This window comes from Accipiter gentilis, chromosome Z (assembly GCF_929443795.1).
Source record: "Accipiter gentilis chromosome Z, bAccGen1.1, whole genome shotgun sequence".
NCBI classification, from domain to species: Eukaryota; Metazoa; Chordata; class Aves; order Accipitriformes; family Accipitridae; genus Astur; species Astur gentilis.
Genome location: NC_064919.1, coordinates 72,180,323 through 72,199,340, shown reverse-complemented (window position 1 = coordinate 72,199,340; position 19,018 = coordinate 72,180,323). Strand labels below are relative to the sequence as shown.

At 39.1% G+C, this 19,018-nt stretch overlaps 1 protein-coding gene across 2 annotated transcripts in view; it reads left to right on the top strand.

The window, feature by feature from the left end:
- The window catches only part of GHR (growth hormone receptor), a 130,540-nt gene extending 117,173 nt beyond the window's left edge, over window positions 1-13,367 (top strand). For both annotated transcript variants that reach the window (XM_049794352.1, XM_049794353.1), the window contains exons 6-10: window positions 45-223; window positions 5,110-5,281; window positions 7,408-7,498; window positions 10,221-10,290; window positions 10,550-13,367. In XM_049794352.1, coding sequence (XP_049650309.1) covers window positions 45-223; window positions 5,110-5,281; window positions 7,408-7,498; window positions 10,221-10,290; window positions 10,550-11,512 — 1,475 coding nt within the window. In that variant the 3' untranslated portion in view covers window positions 11,513-13,367. The remainder of the gene's footprint in view (window positions 1-44; window positions 224-5,109; window positions 5,282-7,407; window positions 7,499-10,220; window positions 10,291-10,549) is intronic.
- The last annotated feature ends 5,651 nt before the right edge of the window (window positions 13,368-19,018 follow it).

The window sequence follows — 19,018 nt, the reverse complement described above, 5'->3', positions numbered from 1 at the left end:
CATTGAAAACTGGCTGTTTTATTCCAAATACTCTGTTTAAACAGTACTACCTGATCCCCCTGTCCACCTTAACTGGACTCTGCTAAATACTAGTCAGACTGGGATCCATGGGGATATCCAAGTAAGATGGGATCCACCACCAACAGCAGATGTTCAGAAGGGATGGATTACTCTGGAGTATGAATTGCAGTACAAAGAAGTTAATGAGACAAAATGGAAGGAGGTATGAAGCAAATATTAATTATACAATAGTCATAGTACAGTGCAGTCTTGTTCTGTCCATAACACTTTTGTACTACTATGAAAAGCAACAGGTTTGCAATTGCTATTAGATGATGCCTTAAGTCTTAAACAATATACGCACATTCTTCTGAAGTTTTCTAGCAGACATTGTAACTTTATGTGTCAATATAGGCGGCATGCAGGATAATAATAACAAACCCTGAAATTCCTGTGTTAGATTAGAAAGTATAGCAATAGTCAGATATATACAAGTTTTTCAAGGATAAAATATTTCTCTATTGTTTTCGTAAAGCTCAGAAGTTGGAATGGCAACATTTTGCTTGGAAAATGTCACCATGTCAGTCCAGATTCTTCAGGGTACCTGTAAAGTTCTAGTATTTATAACTATTATTTCAGTAGATTAAAAAAAAGAAAGAAAAGCTTTGAGTTATAGTTTAAAATTTGATACAATAAGCAAATAAAAATAATTCAACATAGAGAAGACATACAGATTTCATACCAGACAGCAATGGGAAATTTATGTCCATATGGATAGTCCATGAAAATATAAAACATATATATCCCAAATCTTTCAAGTTTTCTTTTTGAAAATCACTTAACTTATCCCGTAATTAGTTTTCCTATTACAGGGAAGAAGTCTTCCCAGCTTACCTGAATGCATAGGCTAAGTTCCAGTGTGTCATGGCAAATTTGCATATGGAGAAGTCTTCCTGAATGCTAGTTCAATGTGATATGAACATCATTTCAGAGCAGAACCCTTCCTTTGCTTTCTCATTCATATGAACTGAATTAAATGACAGAAGGAAAGCAGCTAATATTGTTATAAAATTGTCTTAATCTACAGAAGGCAAATTTACCAATTGAAACATAGTCAAACTGGTTTGGTTGCCTTCATCTGTGAAAGACCTTGGAGCCCTCCTCACCTCTGATCCCTCTCAATGCTAGTGTTTTCTGTTTATTCTACTCCTTATAAGTAAGTCTACAGCCAAACAGGCCTATAACGTCTCTAACTTTTTCCTAATACTTGTCTGAATTTCTCTATATACTGGTTTAAGCTATACTTACTGTGCAACCTCTATATTTTAAAGCCTATGAAATAAGTTAAGTTTAGGTAGTAAATAAATAGTCCTTAAGAACTTGAAAATCTGCAGAGTACTTACAGGATTTACAAAAGCAGGTGGCAATACAGATACCTCTTTAAAAATGCACAATTTTTATTTTTTTATAAGCCTTTTGGTATCAATCATATGAGTACCATAACAAAACTTTGTTCTTGCTCCAGTACCATCAATAATTCCAGCATGCCTTGAGAATACTTCTTCTCAGGAGAGCAAAGGTTTGAGAAAAGAGATAAGGAATTGCTGAATACTATACTTGCCTCAAGAAAAATAGTACTATAGATTATGTTGTACTGCAGCTGTATATATTGTATGTTATTGTGCCTTTCAGCTTAAAAGCACAAACATGGCATAATTCCATGAGACACTATCAGAGAACAAAAGAGAAATTTGTGAACAAAATCTTGGTCTGGCCTAAGACAACAGCAAAACTCTGAATAACAGCATTGGAGCAATGATTTCACTCTTTGCATTCTTTGCTACAAACATCTTCTGTAATGAGTGTTGAAGCAATAAAGAGATGAATGTCTAGTTACACTGTTATAGGTAGTATTTTACACAACGGATAATTTTTACTGTTTAAATATACCATAATGCTTTGTACAGATAACTGATACAAAAAAAAAATGATTAAAAAATTAATTTATAGTACTTAAATTGTACTAAGTCTCCCCCTTACTGAGACTTGTTTCTAATTTTTTTAGATGTTTTGGGATTAACCTGTTCAAATTTTCATGTGTAGTACTCATTTTTTTTTCAATTCATTTACTAATTGAAAATAGGTATCTTAGGAATTGAAAGAGGACTAAAACATTAACTAGTAAAGTATTATAACAGTAAGTTATAGCGATAAGAGGATCAAAATTATTTTCTGAGAAACTTCATAGAAACAATAAAATCCCCACCCTCGTATAGCAAGTGTTCATGAGACAGAGCCAAATGTAATCTGGCTGAGTCTGAAAAAATTTCATTGTTGTTATTAGCTCCTCGGTGGGTATCTTCTTAGAACTCTACCCTCTTACCTTGAAGTGTTGCCCATTATATTCGCTAGACTAAAATTCTATCCCCTCTTATGTCTCTCCAAGTTTACTAGTCATGACTAGCAATAGCAATACAGACGCTGCGAGGCTGCTATTTTTTTCAAACAAGGTGAGCAAACACACATCATCTGAGCAATAGTGAAGAATGATGACTTCATAGTGAAGTGACTGTCTATGAAGCGCCTAAAAGCGTATGTGTGATAGGGAATCTCGGAAGTCTAATTTTCCTTCATTATTTATTATATTTTAGATTGGCCTGATCTTTTGACTTACTAAAAAACCCCAAACAACCCAGGCGCAGATCCACCTAATATGGGATGAAATTGGAGATCACAGCTCAGCCTCCAGTGAAGAGAGCCGGGCCAGGGAGGACTCTGCTGGCTTTCATTATCTTGTTGAATTTTTGGCTGGAAAAAGGCCATTCCACACTGCAGTGAAGTGTGCTTAGGGCAGGGAAGCATGGAGGACCAACTCCAGAGCTGAAGACCACACAGCACTGTGTCCATACCGCACTGGGGCTGAGATACAGGGCGTACTGGTTTGAGGGGTGTGGAACTCATCTCCCTGCACTGCACTGGATATGCAGCCTAACATCTCCATGTGCTGTACGGGTGCCCAGCCCTGTGCTATGCCTACCCAGGGTACTTCTGAACCTTTCCCTGGTCCTGTCCGTCTCCGAGTTTTCACCACTTTACTGTTGAAGTTGGTGAAAGCCGTTGCCTTGATGGCTGTGTTGCCTGTGGGGCCTGGGCCAGCCTGGTGCCCCCATCCCAGTGGGCACTCTCAGTGTCCCAGGGGCTCCAGCTGACCGGTGAGAAAGAGTTGCTCTGCAGCCTGTGTCAGTCCCCTCTTGCAGGGCCAGACCTATGCAGGCGGCACAACGACACAGCTCAGCACGACAGCAGGATTGTCACGCGTTTCGTTAGTATGGCAATCACAAGCATCACCCTGTGTGGTACACTGACTGAGCAGCATGCGGTTAAGTCCCGCAGCCCCGTGGTCTGGTTCTAAGCTCCCCTTCACATACTTCAAATGGGCTTGCTATACGCTGTCATGCATTTTTATTGGTTATCTCTAATTATGTCCCTCTCATATGGCTTTTAATTGATTGAATCCATATGACAGATGCTATTCATCTACTCAGTTCTTGCCGAACCTTCCCCAGTCTATATATCTTATTCCACGCAGGTGTCCTAGGTAAAGTTTTGTTAGTTCATTGGTAGACTAGAGACATCTTGCCCATTAATCAGTTACCTGCTCTTTAGCATCTCTTGCAATTTCAGGTACACAGATAGAGTAATTTTACCTCATATTTGTCAGGGCTCTGATTTAGCCTGCATACCGCTTTTTCCAAGTCCCACTCTTATTTGGGGTACATAAAATTTTGTGTGGTCCAGCATCCCTAAGAATCTCCACTAATTGTCTCAGAAAAAAAGAAAAGAAAAAAAAAAAGAAAAAAAACCCACTACCTGTAAAACTTTAGTGTACTATTTCTTTGTGCCTTCATAGCACGAAATAAGTCTATATTTTATTCCCTTCCCAACACTTTCCAACTGGATAGTCTTCAGATGTTAAAAACCTTTGTGGTGTAGAGCAATGGTTCTCCACAATCTTGTGCTCAGCCACTAGCAGAGAGAAGCAGACTGTCTGGGATCACTGCCTCCTCCAAAATCTTGACTGGTTGGTTCTCAGAACACTTGAGTCTGGAGCCACCAGGGATCAGAGAACTTCACAGATGGTAGCTACCAACAGAATGTGTCTCAGATTTAGATTATGCAGCTACAGTGATTATGGGATTGTATTGATGATGCTTCCTTCAAACCCCCCATGGCAGCTGTTTTCCAGGTGTTTTAATTCTTAGCCCATGATGAGTTTTGCCAGTATCATCCTTACTTCTGAAGTAAAAGTAGAACTTAACATCTGCCATGTGGATTTCTATTTTGAGCATATTTTCCTTGTTTTTATATACTTTTGTCGGGCTGTTGGAGCTAAAATACATATTCATAGAGGAGTAATAGAAGAGAGAGATTTCACATATTAAGACCTCTAGTGTGACTTCCTACATAGTTTGATATGCAGCAGTATCTAAGTGTGTTGCAGTTAATACTCAACATAGAAGTCTCAAAACCGATAATCTGATGCCAGCTCTCACAGAGTCTCCATTACCGTGTTGTATATATATAGTTGAAGATCCTGGGACTTATGCAGTGTTCCCCAAATAAATGAGTTTGTAAGATGCAATACATCTGGTTAGAAGGCCTTTAAATCATTTTTCTTCTTAAAATTAATTCTGTAGTGGAGATTGTACTAGCTTTAAGACTACTGTATTATTTTAACAGGGGTTTTGGCATTATGAGGTCAATAATGTTGTGTTATAACAGTAAAAAGGATTTACAACTTGGTAAGATCAGTGGAAGATGTTCCCACCACCTACTTATGGCCTGTAACTGGGGGCAGCTGCCTTTCTTCACTGACTGTATTTACAGAGAGCTTGTATTCTCTGCTTTTGGTCCCCTGAACCACAGCAAAGCCTGATGGCTAGTAAGTCAAAAGTAAATGGTGTGAATTTTCTCTGAACTCTTCTCATGGTGTCCTTACAGTTCCAAGTAGCAAAACCACCTTTGAATGTTTCTTTCTTATATCAAGAAACAGTGCAAAATTACCAGTACAACTCAAACAAATAAATCACAGTCCTTCTGTCTTTACAGTTAGAACCCAGGCTCTCAACAATGGTTCCACTGTACTCTCTGAAGATGGGAAGAGATTATGAGATACGAGTACGATCAAGACAACGTACCTCTGAAAAATTTGGGGAGTTCAGTGAAATCCTTTATGTATCTTTTTCTCAAACAGGCGTTGAATTTGTTCATTGTGCTGAAGGTAAATAAGCGAAGTGCAGCAAAGTGATTTTATAACCATGCTGTCTTTCCGTCTTCTCAGTGGTGGTGTTTTGGGTTTTTTTCTCCTTACTGTTGATGTTGTATGCTTGAATAGAACGATAATTCAGCCTATTACCGGAAAATCATTCGGTGAGCTTGAGAATGTACAAGTTCCATATACAAGTTCAGAAGTTAACTCAGCAAGACTGATTCACAGCTCATCACAGAGCAAAAATACAGATAGCTTTAAGAATCAGAAATAATAACTGCTGTTGCACATCTTATAGAGCCTAAAATACAGTTAAATCTCATACTTCATCTAAAATGAACACTCCAGTAGTGAAGAGAAGAACTGTCACTTCTGTTAACGTCTGATTCTGCTGGCTAAGTTTGTTATCAGAATGATGTGCTTTTCTGATCTGCCCGATACTATCAAGGACAGTGAGTGTTTTTCTGATTCTTGCTTCTGTCTTGGTTTTGAAGTGCTATTAAAAACAAGAAAAAACAGCAATTGAGCACCACATTTTTTCTATTAAAAGAATGAGGCAGTGCCTTTTCTTAAAGCATTCTCAGGTCTGAGATAATAAGCTAACTCTTCAAAATATGTGCTCTTCAGCGAATTATTTTAATAAGCTGCTTCTCTTCACTTTCCAGGGTGTTAGTGAACATGTTAAATAAAACTATCCATAGCACTTATCTTTCAAAATCATGCTAGATTCCCCTTTGCTAGATTCCCCTTTTTAACTCTCCATATTACTAGTTTTCCTTCCTAATTTATATGAACTGCTAATGTTCTGGACATGAGGCATTATTTTATTAATGCCAGCTGCATTAATCTGTCAAGGTTTTCATATGAACAAAATTAAAATACTATGAAAATCTAAGGCTATCCTACAAACACAGTTTTCTTCACTTACTACAACCCAGATTCTGCAGTCTCCATACATGTCACACAGCAACAGTGATTTGGTTTGAGAATTTATTCTTGCTTGTTTTGCCTATCACCTTTAAGAGCACAGAATTAAAATTTAATTTTTCCATTTATTAAAAATTTAAAGTAGTTAAATTCAAATGCAATATTCTAACTTTTTGAAGCAGCTGGACATTCGCAGGTCTCACTGACTCGGCACGGAGTTACTGGTTCTCCATTAAAATAGGTACCTGTCTAACACAGACATATCCAGATAGGACTTTACTCATGCCTGAAAACATGTCCAGTCAAAATCTAAGCTGGGAGCACAGGACTAAAACTGGTATCTGATTCCCGCCCCCCCCCCCCCCCTCCCCGGACATATATTTATTTATGGGTATTCATGTATAGAACTCTAAAGCTTTCTGTCCAGTATTCCTTGGCCTAAAAATGAGTGAAGTTTGTATGGAAAACTTAAAATTGGGAACAAATGAGAAGAATCTTAGACTACAGCCAGAATAAATTTCTCTATACTTTGTATTCTACAGTGTCAGCTTAAGTATCAAGGAATTGCCAGTATTTAAAAAGTATTTCATTTATCAGCATTGTTCTTCATTCCTACCAAATTGCAATTCTCAGTGACCTAAATTCTTTGTAGCCAGCTGCAAGGTAAATAAAAGGGAGAAATATTTTTTTTCAGTTGATGGTTCACAACATAATTAATATTTAGCCTTTAGGAAGAGGAGTAGTATGCTTTTTGACACCACCATATTTTAGTTTCTGTAAGAGAAGAATAGTTTGCCTATTATTTAGTATGCTATTAACAATGTTCTCCCAGTTTGGGCAAAAAAGCAGCAACACAGTCTGAGGCATTATATGCCATCAGGACTACTGGTACCATGTTCCAGGCAGACAGAATGTTCCTCATGGCTGGTTTTGCTACATATATTGTCTGTACTAAGATCTTGTTTATATTTAAAAAATCAGTCTGTTTCTGCAAGGAGCCTCAGTGGACTCACAAATGCCGTATGGAAACTATTGAGACCAAAGCGTATTTTTATTTCTGCTTAATGCAGAACTTTCACATTTAAGTAACCAAAAATTCTCCTATCAGTTTTTACCACTTTGGAATCCTCAGGCAGTGGAAGAGAAGGTTTAAATTAAAGATGCAACAGAGATGCAGATTCCTGCTAACATGTTTTTGTTCTGTTGTTCAGAAATTGAGTTTCCATGGTTCTTAGTTGTTGTCTTCGGAGCATGTGGGCTGGCCGTAACAGTGATCTTAATCCTGCTGTCTAAACAACCAAGGTAGAGAGTTTTTATTTGTCAAATTTTATGTACTTGTAGCTTAAAAAATAGGGTGCTTCAATTTTTTCAAACCTTGGGGACTAGAAACTATTTTGAGGATTGTTGTTCATTCTTGCAAGCTACATGGATGCTGGCATATGCATGTACTGGGCCTTCAGCAGTGGGAATCTGATCATGTTGACAGCTCCTCTTCCTTTTGGATTGCAGAACGTTTTATTCTACAGTATTTGCATAGTTAATTTACTTAGGCTTTGAAGGGGATTGGGTTTTTAGTCCATTCAAATTTTGTAAATACTAGTTTTACCCAAATACTATCAAATTTTCACACAAACTTATGTCTATATATTTGGTTTTGTTCTTAGACTATTTGACTAATCTCTTGACTATTTCTTTGTCAAGCCAAGGGAAAGAGCTTGAGTCATAGGGGAGTATCTGGTCTCTGTGGATAGACTGCAGCTCCTGTAGATAACAGGAATAAAATAAAAAAAAAGCACAGGATTGTGTCATTTATAAAAACTATAAAATGCTGTCATTTACAAAAATGCAACAATGACACATATGTAGAAATTACAAAATAGTCTCAAAGTTAATTCATCCCCTAATATGTGTGTTCAGGGATAGGTTCAGCTTGTATGTCATACCAGTACTGTCCTAGACTATGGAGCAACACCATGGTCAAGTCCCAGTGCACACATCCATGTCGTCAGTGGTCTTGTATATACACTTTGAAAATTAACACTGAGGTGTTTTGCACACACCAGCATAAGGACAACACATTGAAATGAAAACAATATAGCGCAGTTGGAGGAGCTCTAAAAAAATAATTTAGGCAAGCAGCACTATGATTTGGCAGAGCTTAATTTCAGGAAGCCACTCCCTGCAGTAGGATCCTGGTCCCAGAGTTAAGACGAAGGCTTCTGATATGATGCACAACAAAAGCTTGATGTGTCAGAATGGGGCAAGAACAACTCACATGTGGGACCAGGACCTCACTAAGGTCAGCACACTGAGCAAGCAGTGGCTTGGTCACTGAAGATCCTGAGGCCTAAAGCATGTCTCTGATCAGTCATGCTAATCCTGACGGCTGGAGGAGGCTTTTCTCCAGTGAGGACCCTTCATCTGGAAAGTTTTCCTGGACCTGTGGGCCTCCACCCTTTCCTTCAAACTGGTGCACGTGGTGCTGGGGGTGGCAACGCATTCTGCAGAAGAGCAGGCTGCATAGATTTCCCATAATGCAAAATATCCAGGCTCAGTTTTCCTCCTGTACCTGAAAAGATACCAGCTCACCTTTTCCCCAATTGTGGCCTCACAAGATCTGAACCAGGCTCTCTAGGACAGATGTGATAGGGTTGGGCCATACTGCTTTAGAGCTGAGAGATGCAGGCTTGAATTATGCAAGGCTAAGAGAGGAGCAGAGTGTAGTTCTCCCTCCTGAATGATTTCTTCAAGTAGCGAGCGGTAAAATCCTTTGTCCATTTCATTAGAAGCAGTGGCCGATCCTGTCAGAATAGCTGATTTGTGGATTCAACTGTACCTGCAAGTCTTAAACTGGTACCCTGAGAGCCCAGCCAGTGCACAGCTAACACAGCCCCTCTAGGGATTATGTGGGAAATAACTAGATTTCTGGATCTCATTGAGGCTTGCTGGGCAGAACTTTGAGGGTCTGCCAAAAACAAAAACAGCTGGGGAATTTGGGCCTTGCGTAGTTAAGCAAAAGGTGCCTAAATTTCTAGCACTCCTTAAGACTCCTCTGATCCTTTCTGGACCTCACCAAGGTAACTAACAATGCAGCAAAACTAGTATTTGGATTTGGATCTACCATTCCCACAGCTTACTTTCTAAAATAGGCAAGTAAGCCCATATGAAGAGAATGTTGAATTTTCCTTTTGAGAACTACAGTTTATCTGTTTGCAAAAGAAGCAGGGAGGTAAAATGGAGGAGATAGGTATGACCTGCTATTGTTGGATTATTAATAGAAAATCATCCTTCTATTTGTTTTGGTTTGGTTTGGGGTTGGGGTTTTTTTTGTCCCCTCAAAGAATTAGAAATTCACTTTATGAAGGATTAGAATAATATGTATTTCCACAGCATGAACATGCATAAGCAAGTTACTAGTCCTTTCTCTGCAAGGGCAAAACCCTGTCATTATTATATATTACTTGTTACATGAATAATTCAGAAACAGAAGTGTCATAGAGATGGCAAAATACTAGCCTAAGTTTTTGCAGTTGTGTTTCTGGTTTATTTATTAGTTCTAAAGTAATTAATTCTTTTCACCAACTCCCTTTTTCTGTTCCCCTATTTAAATTTATTGGGCTTATGCAAGACTGCTGTGTCCCTGAAAAATAAATTTTGGTCAAGTCACTCTGCACACTAAGGCTTGTATCGGGTTCCTTTGGAAATTATATAAAAAGGGAAATTTTTGACAGAGCTCTAGGAATTTACTCTCTTTCTATAGAGCATTAAATTCTCAAAGACCAGACTCCAAAATGGATTCCCAAATAAATGTAGGTGATTTCAACAAGGAAGGTTGCAGAAAACTTGGGGTCTTATTTGCAGTGAGAGAAAATAATCATTCTTTTCCTTAGAACTATTTGAAATTGAATCTTCAAACATTTCAGTTTTGAAGTAATTAAGTATAAATGCAATGCAAGGCTTGCTTCTTTCTAACTTCCTCAAAAAGGACCACTGTCAATTAAATGCCATCATTTATTTTTTCCAGGTTAAAAATGCTTATTTTTCCTCCTGTGCCAGTTCCAAAGATTAAAGGGATTGACCCAGATCTCTTGAAGGTAATATTGTGCTCTAAAATCTACTGTGGGAATCATTGTAGTAGTAGCAGGTGACAATTGTTGTCCCAGGCAGAAAAATTTTGTAGGAAAAAATTATGACATAGGGGGAGGTGCCACAGAACTAGTTTTCATAAAATAATAAAAAACCTCCTTGTAATTATTACATGAGCTACAGTTACCTTTCCTTAAGTTAACATCATAAAAAGCACAAGCGTTTTTATTATTTCCTTTATAACATTAATTTTTTGTTGCTCTGTAGAAAGGAAAGCTAGATGAAGTGAATTCCATCTTAGCCAGCCATGACAACTACAAGACACAGCTATATGACGACGACTTGTGGGTTGAATTTATTGAGTTGGACATAGAAGACCCTGATGAAAAGAATAGAGTTTCGGATACCGACAGGCTCCTGAGTGAAGATCATCTGAAATCACACAGCTGCTTGGGAGCAAAGGATGATGATTCTGGACGAGCCAGTTGTTGTGAACCAGATATTCCAGAGACAGACTTCAGTGCAAGCGACACATGTGATGCCATCTCTGATATTGATCAGTTCAAGAAGGTAACTGAAAAAGAAGAGGATCTCTTGTGCCTTGATAGAAAAGATAATGATGAGTCACTTCCAAGCCTTGCCGACACAGACACCCGACATCCGCATATGAGTACTCCGTCTGAAAACAGACAGCCATGGCCACCTTTTGCAGACAGCATTGACCCAGCTAGCCCATCAGTCCATACCCAGCTAAGTAACCAGAATTCATTGACAAATACTGACTTCTACGCGCAAGTGAGTGATATTACTCCAGCAGGCAGTGTTGTACTTTCACCAGGGCAGAAGTCCAAGGTGGGGAGAGCACAGTTTGAAGGCTGCACGGAACAAAACTTCACCATGGACAACGCCTACTTCTGTGAGGCAGATGTGAAAAAATGTATTGCTGTGACTTCCCACGAAGAGGATGAGCCGCATGTTCAGGAGCAAAGCTGTAACGAGGATGCTTACTTCACCACAGAAAGCCTTACCACTACCGCTGTCAATCTTGGAGCTTCAACAGCAGAAACCCCAAGTTCAGAGATGCCTGTCCCAGACTATACGTCTATTCATATCGTTCACTCTCCACAAGGCCTTGTGCTTGATGCAACTTCACTGCCTGTGCCAGACAAGGAGTTCAACATGTCTTGTGGCTATGTGAGCACAGACCAGCTGAACAAAATCATGCCGTAGATCTTCGTTGACTAGATGTGTGCAGTATTTCACAGCAGAGTCAGCTTGGGCTTGTATGCTGAAACCAAAATGAAGTCTAAAAGTTTCTCATGGTTCTTATCATTTTATCTGAAATGTTGCAACATAAAATATTCATCAAAATATTCCTATTGTGTTCTGTAAATATCTATGAATTTGTCTTGAGACTGTTTTACTAGCAGTGACTGTATTGTTCTTGTGGGTGTTGATTTTTGTGATACTAAACATTGAAATTACTATGTTTAATGTAGTAAATCTTGCATTTTGATAAAGCTAAAAATCAGGTGGTTTAAAGTCTAAGAATTTAGTAAAAACCGTGCTGTTGGCAGAGATCTTTATATCAATAATTGGGAACTCAACATACACGTGAAAAAACAACAGTAGCTTGAATAAATAACACTTCTATTTTGATTTATATAAACTAATAAAATATATTTTAATATTTTAGTCATAAACATAAATGTTTTCTATTACACTACACACTGTAGTTCAATTAGGATGACCCATCTAAGGAGTGTAATTGCTGCAATCTTAAAAAGGAGTTTTCTGTTTTATAGGACTTCCGTTTGCAGCAAAAAGAAAAAAAAAGATTTTTACAGAGCCATTTTATACCTCCAAAGAAACCTGTAGAGAAATTTTAAAATATTGTAGAAAATTAAAGTAACTGATTCTATTACTTTCTTATGGTAACTAATACAGAAATACACATTCAGTTGAAAGTTTTGTAGAAAACTTTAAAATATATAAAATATACAACATATTTGGCCAAATTATCCTGTTCTTCATCAGATTGTCATTAATGCTAATAGTATACTTTTTTTATGAGCAAAATTTTGTTGACCACAGTATTAAACAGTATGCAACTATACTTTCAATGAAAATTTTTGAGAACACATGGATAAGGTCTGGTGACTTAGCAGCATAATCTCTTCACATTTGACCAGCTTATGAAGCCCTCCTACAGCCAAAGGTATCACTACACTTACTAGTTTGCACCACATAAAATCTTGATTAAAAAAATAAAATCAGGACTTCAGGAGTTAGCCAGCAGTTCATTTTTAAAGATATAGTAAGATTAAAATACTTCAGTGGAACAAGGGAATTGAATACAGTATTGTTCAAAAGTGTTTTTTGTTTTTGTGGCCTAACAGCATCTCCTCTGACTGCCTTAGGCAGACTTTCAGGAGGAAAGGAAAAAAACCTGAAATTCAGTGGGAAAGCTTTCTTTGTTCTTACGTATATTAAGAACTTGATGGAGCTGTGCAATGAATGATTATTGCTTCAGAAGTTACCTTCCTAGGTCATGGTTTCATCACAGCAGGGTTCTTCTCAGAAAGCAGATAGGGAGGTTTATTCATTTTCTGTGACCTGAACAGAAGTGTATGAAGTGCAGCAAATGCAGGTCTTGCTTATGATGTCTCCCACTGAACTCACTGATGCTCTGTTTGTGACCAAGGGCTACAGGACTGGGCCCAGCTACTGGGTGGGATTTTTAAGTTTAGCACGTACTTTATGGTAAATGTGCATTAGATATTCTGCTAATTTGCTGCTATATTTTTCTAACAGCTACATTATTTAGTTTCATATAAAATTTCATAGATGATAGACACTAATGCAAGTAATGCCTATGTGTGTGTTTGGAAGAAGTTTCTTACTCTGTTTCTATTGCCAAAAATAGTTAAATACCTCAATCAAACTCAGAATGTCATTTTGGTACTTTACTGGTCACACAAGTGTTATATGCCGGTCAGAAGATGTCATTCAGTTTCTATTTAACTTTCCTTATGTCAGTGTTTTGTTTGTTTTTCTCAAAGTTTAATAAATGTATTGTCTTTGATCTGTCCTGATACAATGTGGTTTATTGGAGAGAAGTTTTTTAATGGAAAATAGCGATTTTATTAGGAGAAATCAAGTATTTCTCATTGAATAAAGTAGAATGCAGCTTTCCTTAGAATAGAAGCAATGCTTAATGAGATCAGTGGTTTCACTGATTGATATGTGTACAGTTAAAAATAGAAGCACAGACCTAAATTTATAGATGGAGATAGGACATGCTGTACCCAGAACTGGCCAAGACATGTGTTACCAATTTAGCAAACCAGTTTACCTTTGGCTGCAACAGCCTGTGTTTGCAAATAATTAAGCTACACTAGTTCAAGATTTACGCCTACACTTAAATCCACAAATCAGGTATTCTGACAAACCTCGATAGTCACTTGTAGTGATAGTTAAAACCTAGCAGTATATGACCTCAGAAATGTCAGATAATCCGTCTCTATGGAAAATGCTGTTTCTTGAAGGTCTCCCAGTGTGTAACTTGGTAATGTACTACTGCCTCTCTTCTCCCTCTAGAGGTAGGGAGGGAGCTGTTGTAGGAATCCAGCTAGACAAGGGTAAACTCTTTCCTCCCAGGGGAATCGGGGTGTGATCCATTCCTCTACACGGACACCCAGTGCCATTTAAGGTATGTAATCAGGCTTCCAGGTGCTGGTCCAGAACAGCATAGGTCTTCTGTAGATTCTGTCTTACTTAAAGGCCTGAATGATGGTAGACGCCCAAGTTTTGGCAGTTGAATTGATCCCCAGTGGAAGAAAACAGCTCCAGGAATGTAAACATCTTTGTGTCAGGTGGGTCTAAGTTACCGTTGTAGTTAATAGTCTAAAGAGCCACTTAGCTGACCAGATATAGGTGTCTGCTTTAGGTGAGCTGATTAGGGCTCTCCACTCTTCAGACTAGAATGTGAGCATGAACATCTTGCTCACATTCAGACACCAAATATATTTGTTAATTAAGGCATCTTGATGTTGATGTGAATTTCACTTTAGCTGAACCATTGGATAAGGTAAGCCAGAGAGGGGCCTTGGTGTTCTGTCATGGTTTATACTGTCTGTAGAAACAACTTGGTAGAACTCAATGCAAATGAACTATCATGATGAGTAATTATGCTTGCTTACACCTCCTGCTTAAATAACTAAGCTTCAGAAGGCTTGTGCCTTTCATAAGGCTCTAAAAATACCTGAGCTTCAGTGGGAGTTGGAGGATTCACAGCTGGACTTTAAGAAACAGCAGTGAAGACAGTGGTTCACCATAGGGGAACTCCAGCTTCCCGTCACTCTCACCTGTGCCAGTTCCAGTGCTCTCTGCCAGTGACCTTCCATGAGCTGATCCAACTTCCTAAAATCTGAGAAAATGATGAAAGTAGAAGTATCAGAATTTACCTTCTGTTGATTAATGAGGTAAACTGGCTGAGCAAAGTCCCAGATGAGCACCAGGGGAGAAAGATGGGACAACATGGCCAAGAGCAAAGGAGGGAGGAGCTAGAGTGATCTTCCCGGGTATATCTTCTTGACAAGAACAGCTCTCTCATGCAGCTCACTCATGCAGAAAAGAAACAGAAGGAATACACAGCTCAAGTAGCTTTGTGTTTGCAGGGACACAATGTAATGACCTCTTTTAGTGGTAACTATCACCTAGGTCAGCTTAAAGGGACCATGAAAAGCCAGCTTGAGCGCTTTCCCACCTCCAGCAGCAATGCAGCTCAAGTAATCACATGTCTAAGGACTGCAGTCTGTGTACAGTTCACATGAGGGTGTTTAGAACAGAAGTCCCAAGTGTCAGACTTGCGGTTGTCTCTGAAATTTACGTTTTATACCGGAAATCCACTGTTTTCCTACAGAACACAGCGACCTGTTATTTAAAGATACGATGCACTCCCCAGATACAGAAAAGCTTGTATTACACAGTTGCAAAGAAACCTCTTTATTTACGTCACCTTTTCTTGAAAATGGGGGAAAATATATCTGTGCTGTACAGAAAGAGCCTCTGGACCAGTAATTTTTTATCTTCTCCCTTACTCACATTGAGAAATAATGCTACATATTGTCCCAATGCCAGACATATGAGTCAATGTAAAAGTGACAGAATTCATTCTTTTAGAAATGCCTACTAAAATTGTACTTTCCAAGTTTAATCAATGGCTAAAATGTACAAAGTGAAAAGAAACAGACATTGGAGATAGACACTGTAAGCAAGGAGTATTTTGATGGTAAACCCAGTAACTTTCACTGCATTGAAGCTTTTGGCATATAAACTGGCCACACTTGTTCCCATTCTTGGAATGACATTTTACTCCTACAATGCCTGGCAGAGGCTAGTCTATATGAGTAACTGTAGTTGGAAACCATGCTGGTTAACAGAAGCAAGGAGGACCCAAATTGCTGGCTGCCTTTGGTGTCATCCAGAAGCACACCTCAGTTTGGAAGAGTTTGGTTTTGAGCCTCTTTTCTCCATCAAAGACAATGTGCATTTCCAAGGCTTCACGTTACTGTTGGAAGAGGCTGAAACAGCATCATCTATACCAGTTTCCCTTAAGATAAGAAATAATTTTGTCAAACGTAAGGGCTTACGCTTCTATTCTTTACTACTTGAGCTGAAGTATTTTTCCTGACTTATGATACAGGAGGGGAGATCAGCAGATTATGACAGCTGTTCAGTCTTTCTGAATGAAAATTAACATTATCAAAGGTATGTTTTGTATTTCAAAATAGAAGGAGTATTAAAGAAGAAATGAGTGTTCTATAGACTTGCCATGTTTTTAGAAATGCTTCAAGTTAATGATGGTTATCTCTGTTGGGAAACTCTGCTGTCATTCACAGCTTAGTATATACAACTACGTATGCATCAGCACAGTTGTAACAATGGGAAATAATGCTCTGGTTCAAAGAGAAACTTAAAACCATATGACATGTAGCCACAGGCAACCTTTTTTTCCTGCATTGAGATATGCTGTCTCAGGGGGTGATTACCAGACACTCTATAATAGACTGCCTGAATCAGATTCCCTGATTTGAGACGAAAAGGGAGAAAAAGTTTAGAGCATGTTGTTATTTTTATTAAAGAAGCAATGCAATGCAAACTTGGGGGGTGGGCAAAGAGGTAAACACTACAGAATATTTTTCATTACCCATTTTTTCAGTTCGAATTCAGAATATCCTAGTTCACCAAGACGGTAGAATTGGTAAGAATTTAACTGGCTCCTCAATTGACTTTGAGGAGATATCAGTGCCTGTATTTCTCTCTTGGAACTCCCTCTGTTTAAATGTAATTTTACAGATGTCACGTCCCCATTTCTCAGGACAACGACAACGACTCAGGTTTGCTGATTCCCAGGTCAGGATTAAGGTGAAAAGACACCAGGGATCTTTTCACTCACAAAACTCAACTTTTATTTGCTCACAAGAATTGGCATGCCTGCAACAAAAACTGGTATGCTCGCAACAAAAACTGGTAGGCTCACAACAAAAACTGGCATGAAACTACGTCAGTAAACTGTGTAATGTGCTAACCATACATCACCAAACATATACTACAGCCCTTGCTTATTTGGGAATCAGTTCAGGGAATACAGTAAGGAGAGCCCTCCCGTTGAGTCACAAGGTTCAGAGCAGACCCCCTCGCTTTCCAGACTCCCTTGCAAAGAAGAGCCCGGGGTGGCTGGATCCACTCCTAGTCCCAGACTTGGTCAACGGTTTATGTCTAAAGGGATGAAGTGTAGGGATTTCGGAAAGAGAGAAAGAGAAAAAAGAGAAAGATGTCACCAGTCCTGGGTCCAGCGATGGTCCAGTCAGTCGAGGGGTCCAGCCCCGGTGGGTGCACGCAGGTGGGGCTTCAGTGTGTGTCCTTTCAGCATCCTTGCCCCTCCTTCGGGCGGGCACTTGAACTCATTCAGCTAATTAGGTGTCATGCGCGGTTTGTGCTTTCAGAACCTTCAGGAGATGGGTCGGTGGGGGAGTAACTTCTCGTTCCCTGCAGACATGACCACTGTTTGATCTTTGGCCATGCATGGCGAGCTGCCCCGCTCAGCATATCGGAACAGGGAACTGTGCACCCTCCGGCCCGTCCTCCCCATCCAGTTGCTGATGTCCTGTGCTGATCGGCTTCTTTTCACCTGTAGTTCCTTGCTAAGCAGGGTTCATTGTTATGCAGAGTTCGTCGTTAGGCAGAACTTGCCCCACCACAATGTTTGAGACATTAACTCTTTCAGCCTGTCACAACAGTGCAAGTTCTGACTAATTGTCATGGTTTAACCCCAGCAAGAAACTAAGCACCACACAGCCGCTCGCTTTACAAGTTGTCTTCCTGCTTCCATAGTGTCGTAAAAGATGCTTTAATGATATTTTAGACGCAAGCATTCCTTTCTCACAAGACTACTCCCAACTGTTTAACTTCCATAAAAGAAGTGCTAATAGTCAATGGGAGGAAGAGTAAATAACAAAAGAAAACAAACAAAATACTGTCCAAATGGACTCCTTCCGATAAGATCAATTAGACAAGAATTGATAATCTCTGGAAAATGTAGTCCCTAACAAAGCAGTATGTTCTTATTTTATACTAGATATATTTAAGAAAATATGCTCCTTGCCAATCTGACACATATGCACTTGCATGTGGTTCAAACACTCACTACCACTTGATTTTTTTAGGAGTACAAGAAAACTAGGTCAGAAGTTCAGCATTACTTTAAAAGTAAAAGGATCCAGAATTAGAAATAAATTATAAGAATATAATTGTTATAATTGTGCTTAAAATTGAAATTATAACAGTTTGACCCATCAGTATGTCAACAGAAAGATAAATCTGATGTAAATGGGAAAGCAAAGGAATGCAGGCTAGGTTACTTAGGAAGCCAGTGGAAGCAATACAAGTACTTCTCTCGACTTCATCCTTCTTTCTCTATTGCTCTTTATCCTTAAGGTTCACCAGTGTTCTTTGTAATATCCTATTAAACTGCATAGAATATCTGTCTGTTAAATGTTTCCAAGCAAAGAATGTTTTTTGTAGACTCGCACCCATGGCTTGCAGGACAGAGCTTTGGCATGTTTGGAATGCTGACATGGCTGTAGTATAAATAATAAATAGTAATTGTAAAGTAAAAATCTTTTGAGGAGGAAACTATTCTAGTGACTTCAAGGTTTACAAAGGCAAATCATCAAAATCAACAATCAATTTTTGCATAATTATGTTCTCTCTGAAACTGACTCCAAGTGGACGATGTTGATATGGGATGTCACTGAGAGACCACCAAGCCTCGTACAGTCCACTGACTATTATCCGCGGCTGTTGTTTCACATGGGCACCAGTGCTACAGCCAGGAGCAGTCTGAGGAGTATCAAGAAGGATTACAGAGCCCTGGGAGTGGTGGTAAGGGACTCTGGAGGTAGTTTTTTAATCAATCCACCCAGTCAAAGGGAAGGGGTTTGAAAGAGCCAGTCAAATCTGGCGAATCAACAAATGGTTACAGGACTGGTGCCACAGCCAGGGGTTTGCCTACTTAGACCATGGGACTCACTTTGAGAAACCTGGTCCACTGGGGGCTTATGGGGTCCATCTGTCAGGGAAGGGGAAGAGCATCTTAGGTCATAGGCTTGCCAAGCTGGTGAAGAGGTCTTTAAACTAAAGTTGCCGGGGGAGGGGAAACACAATCCATCC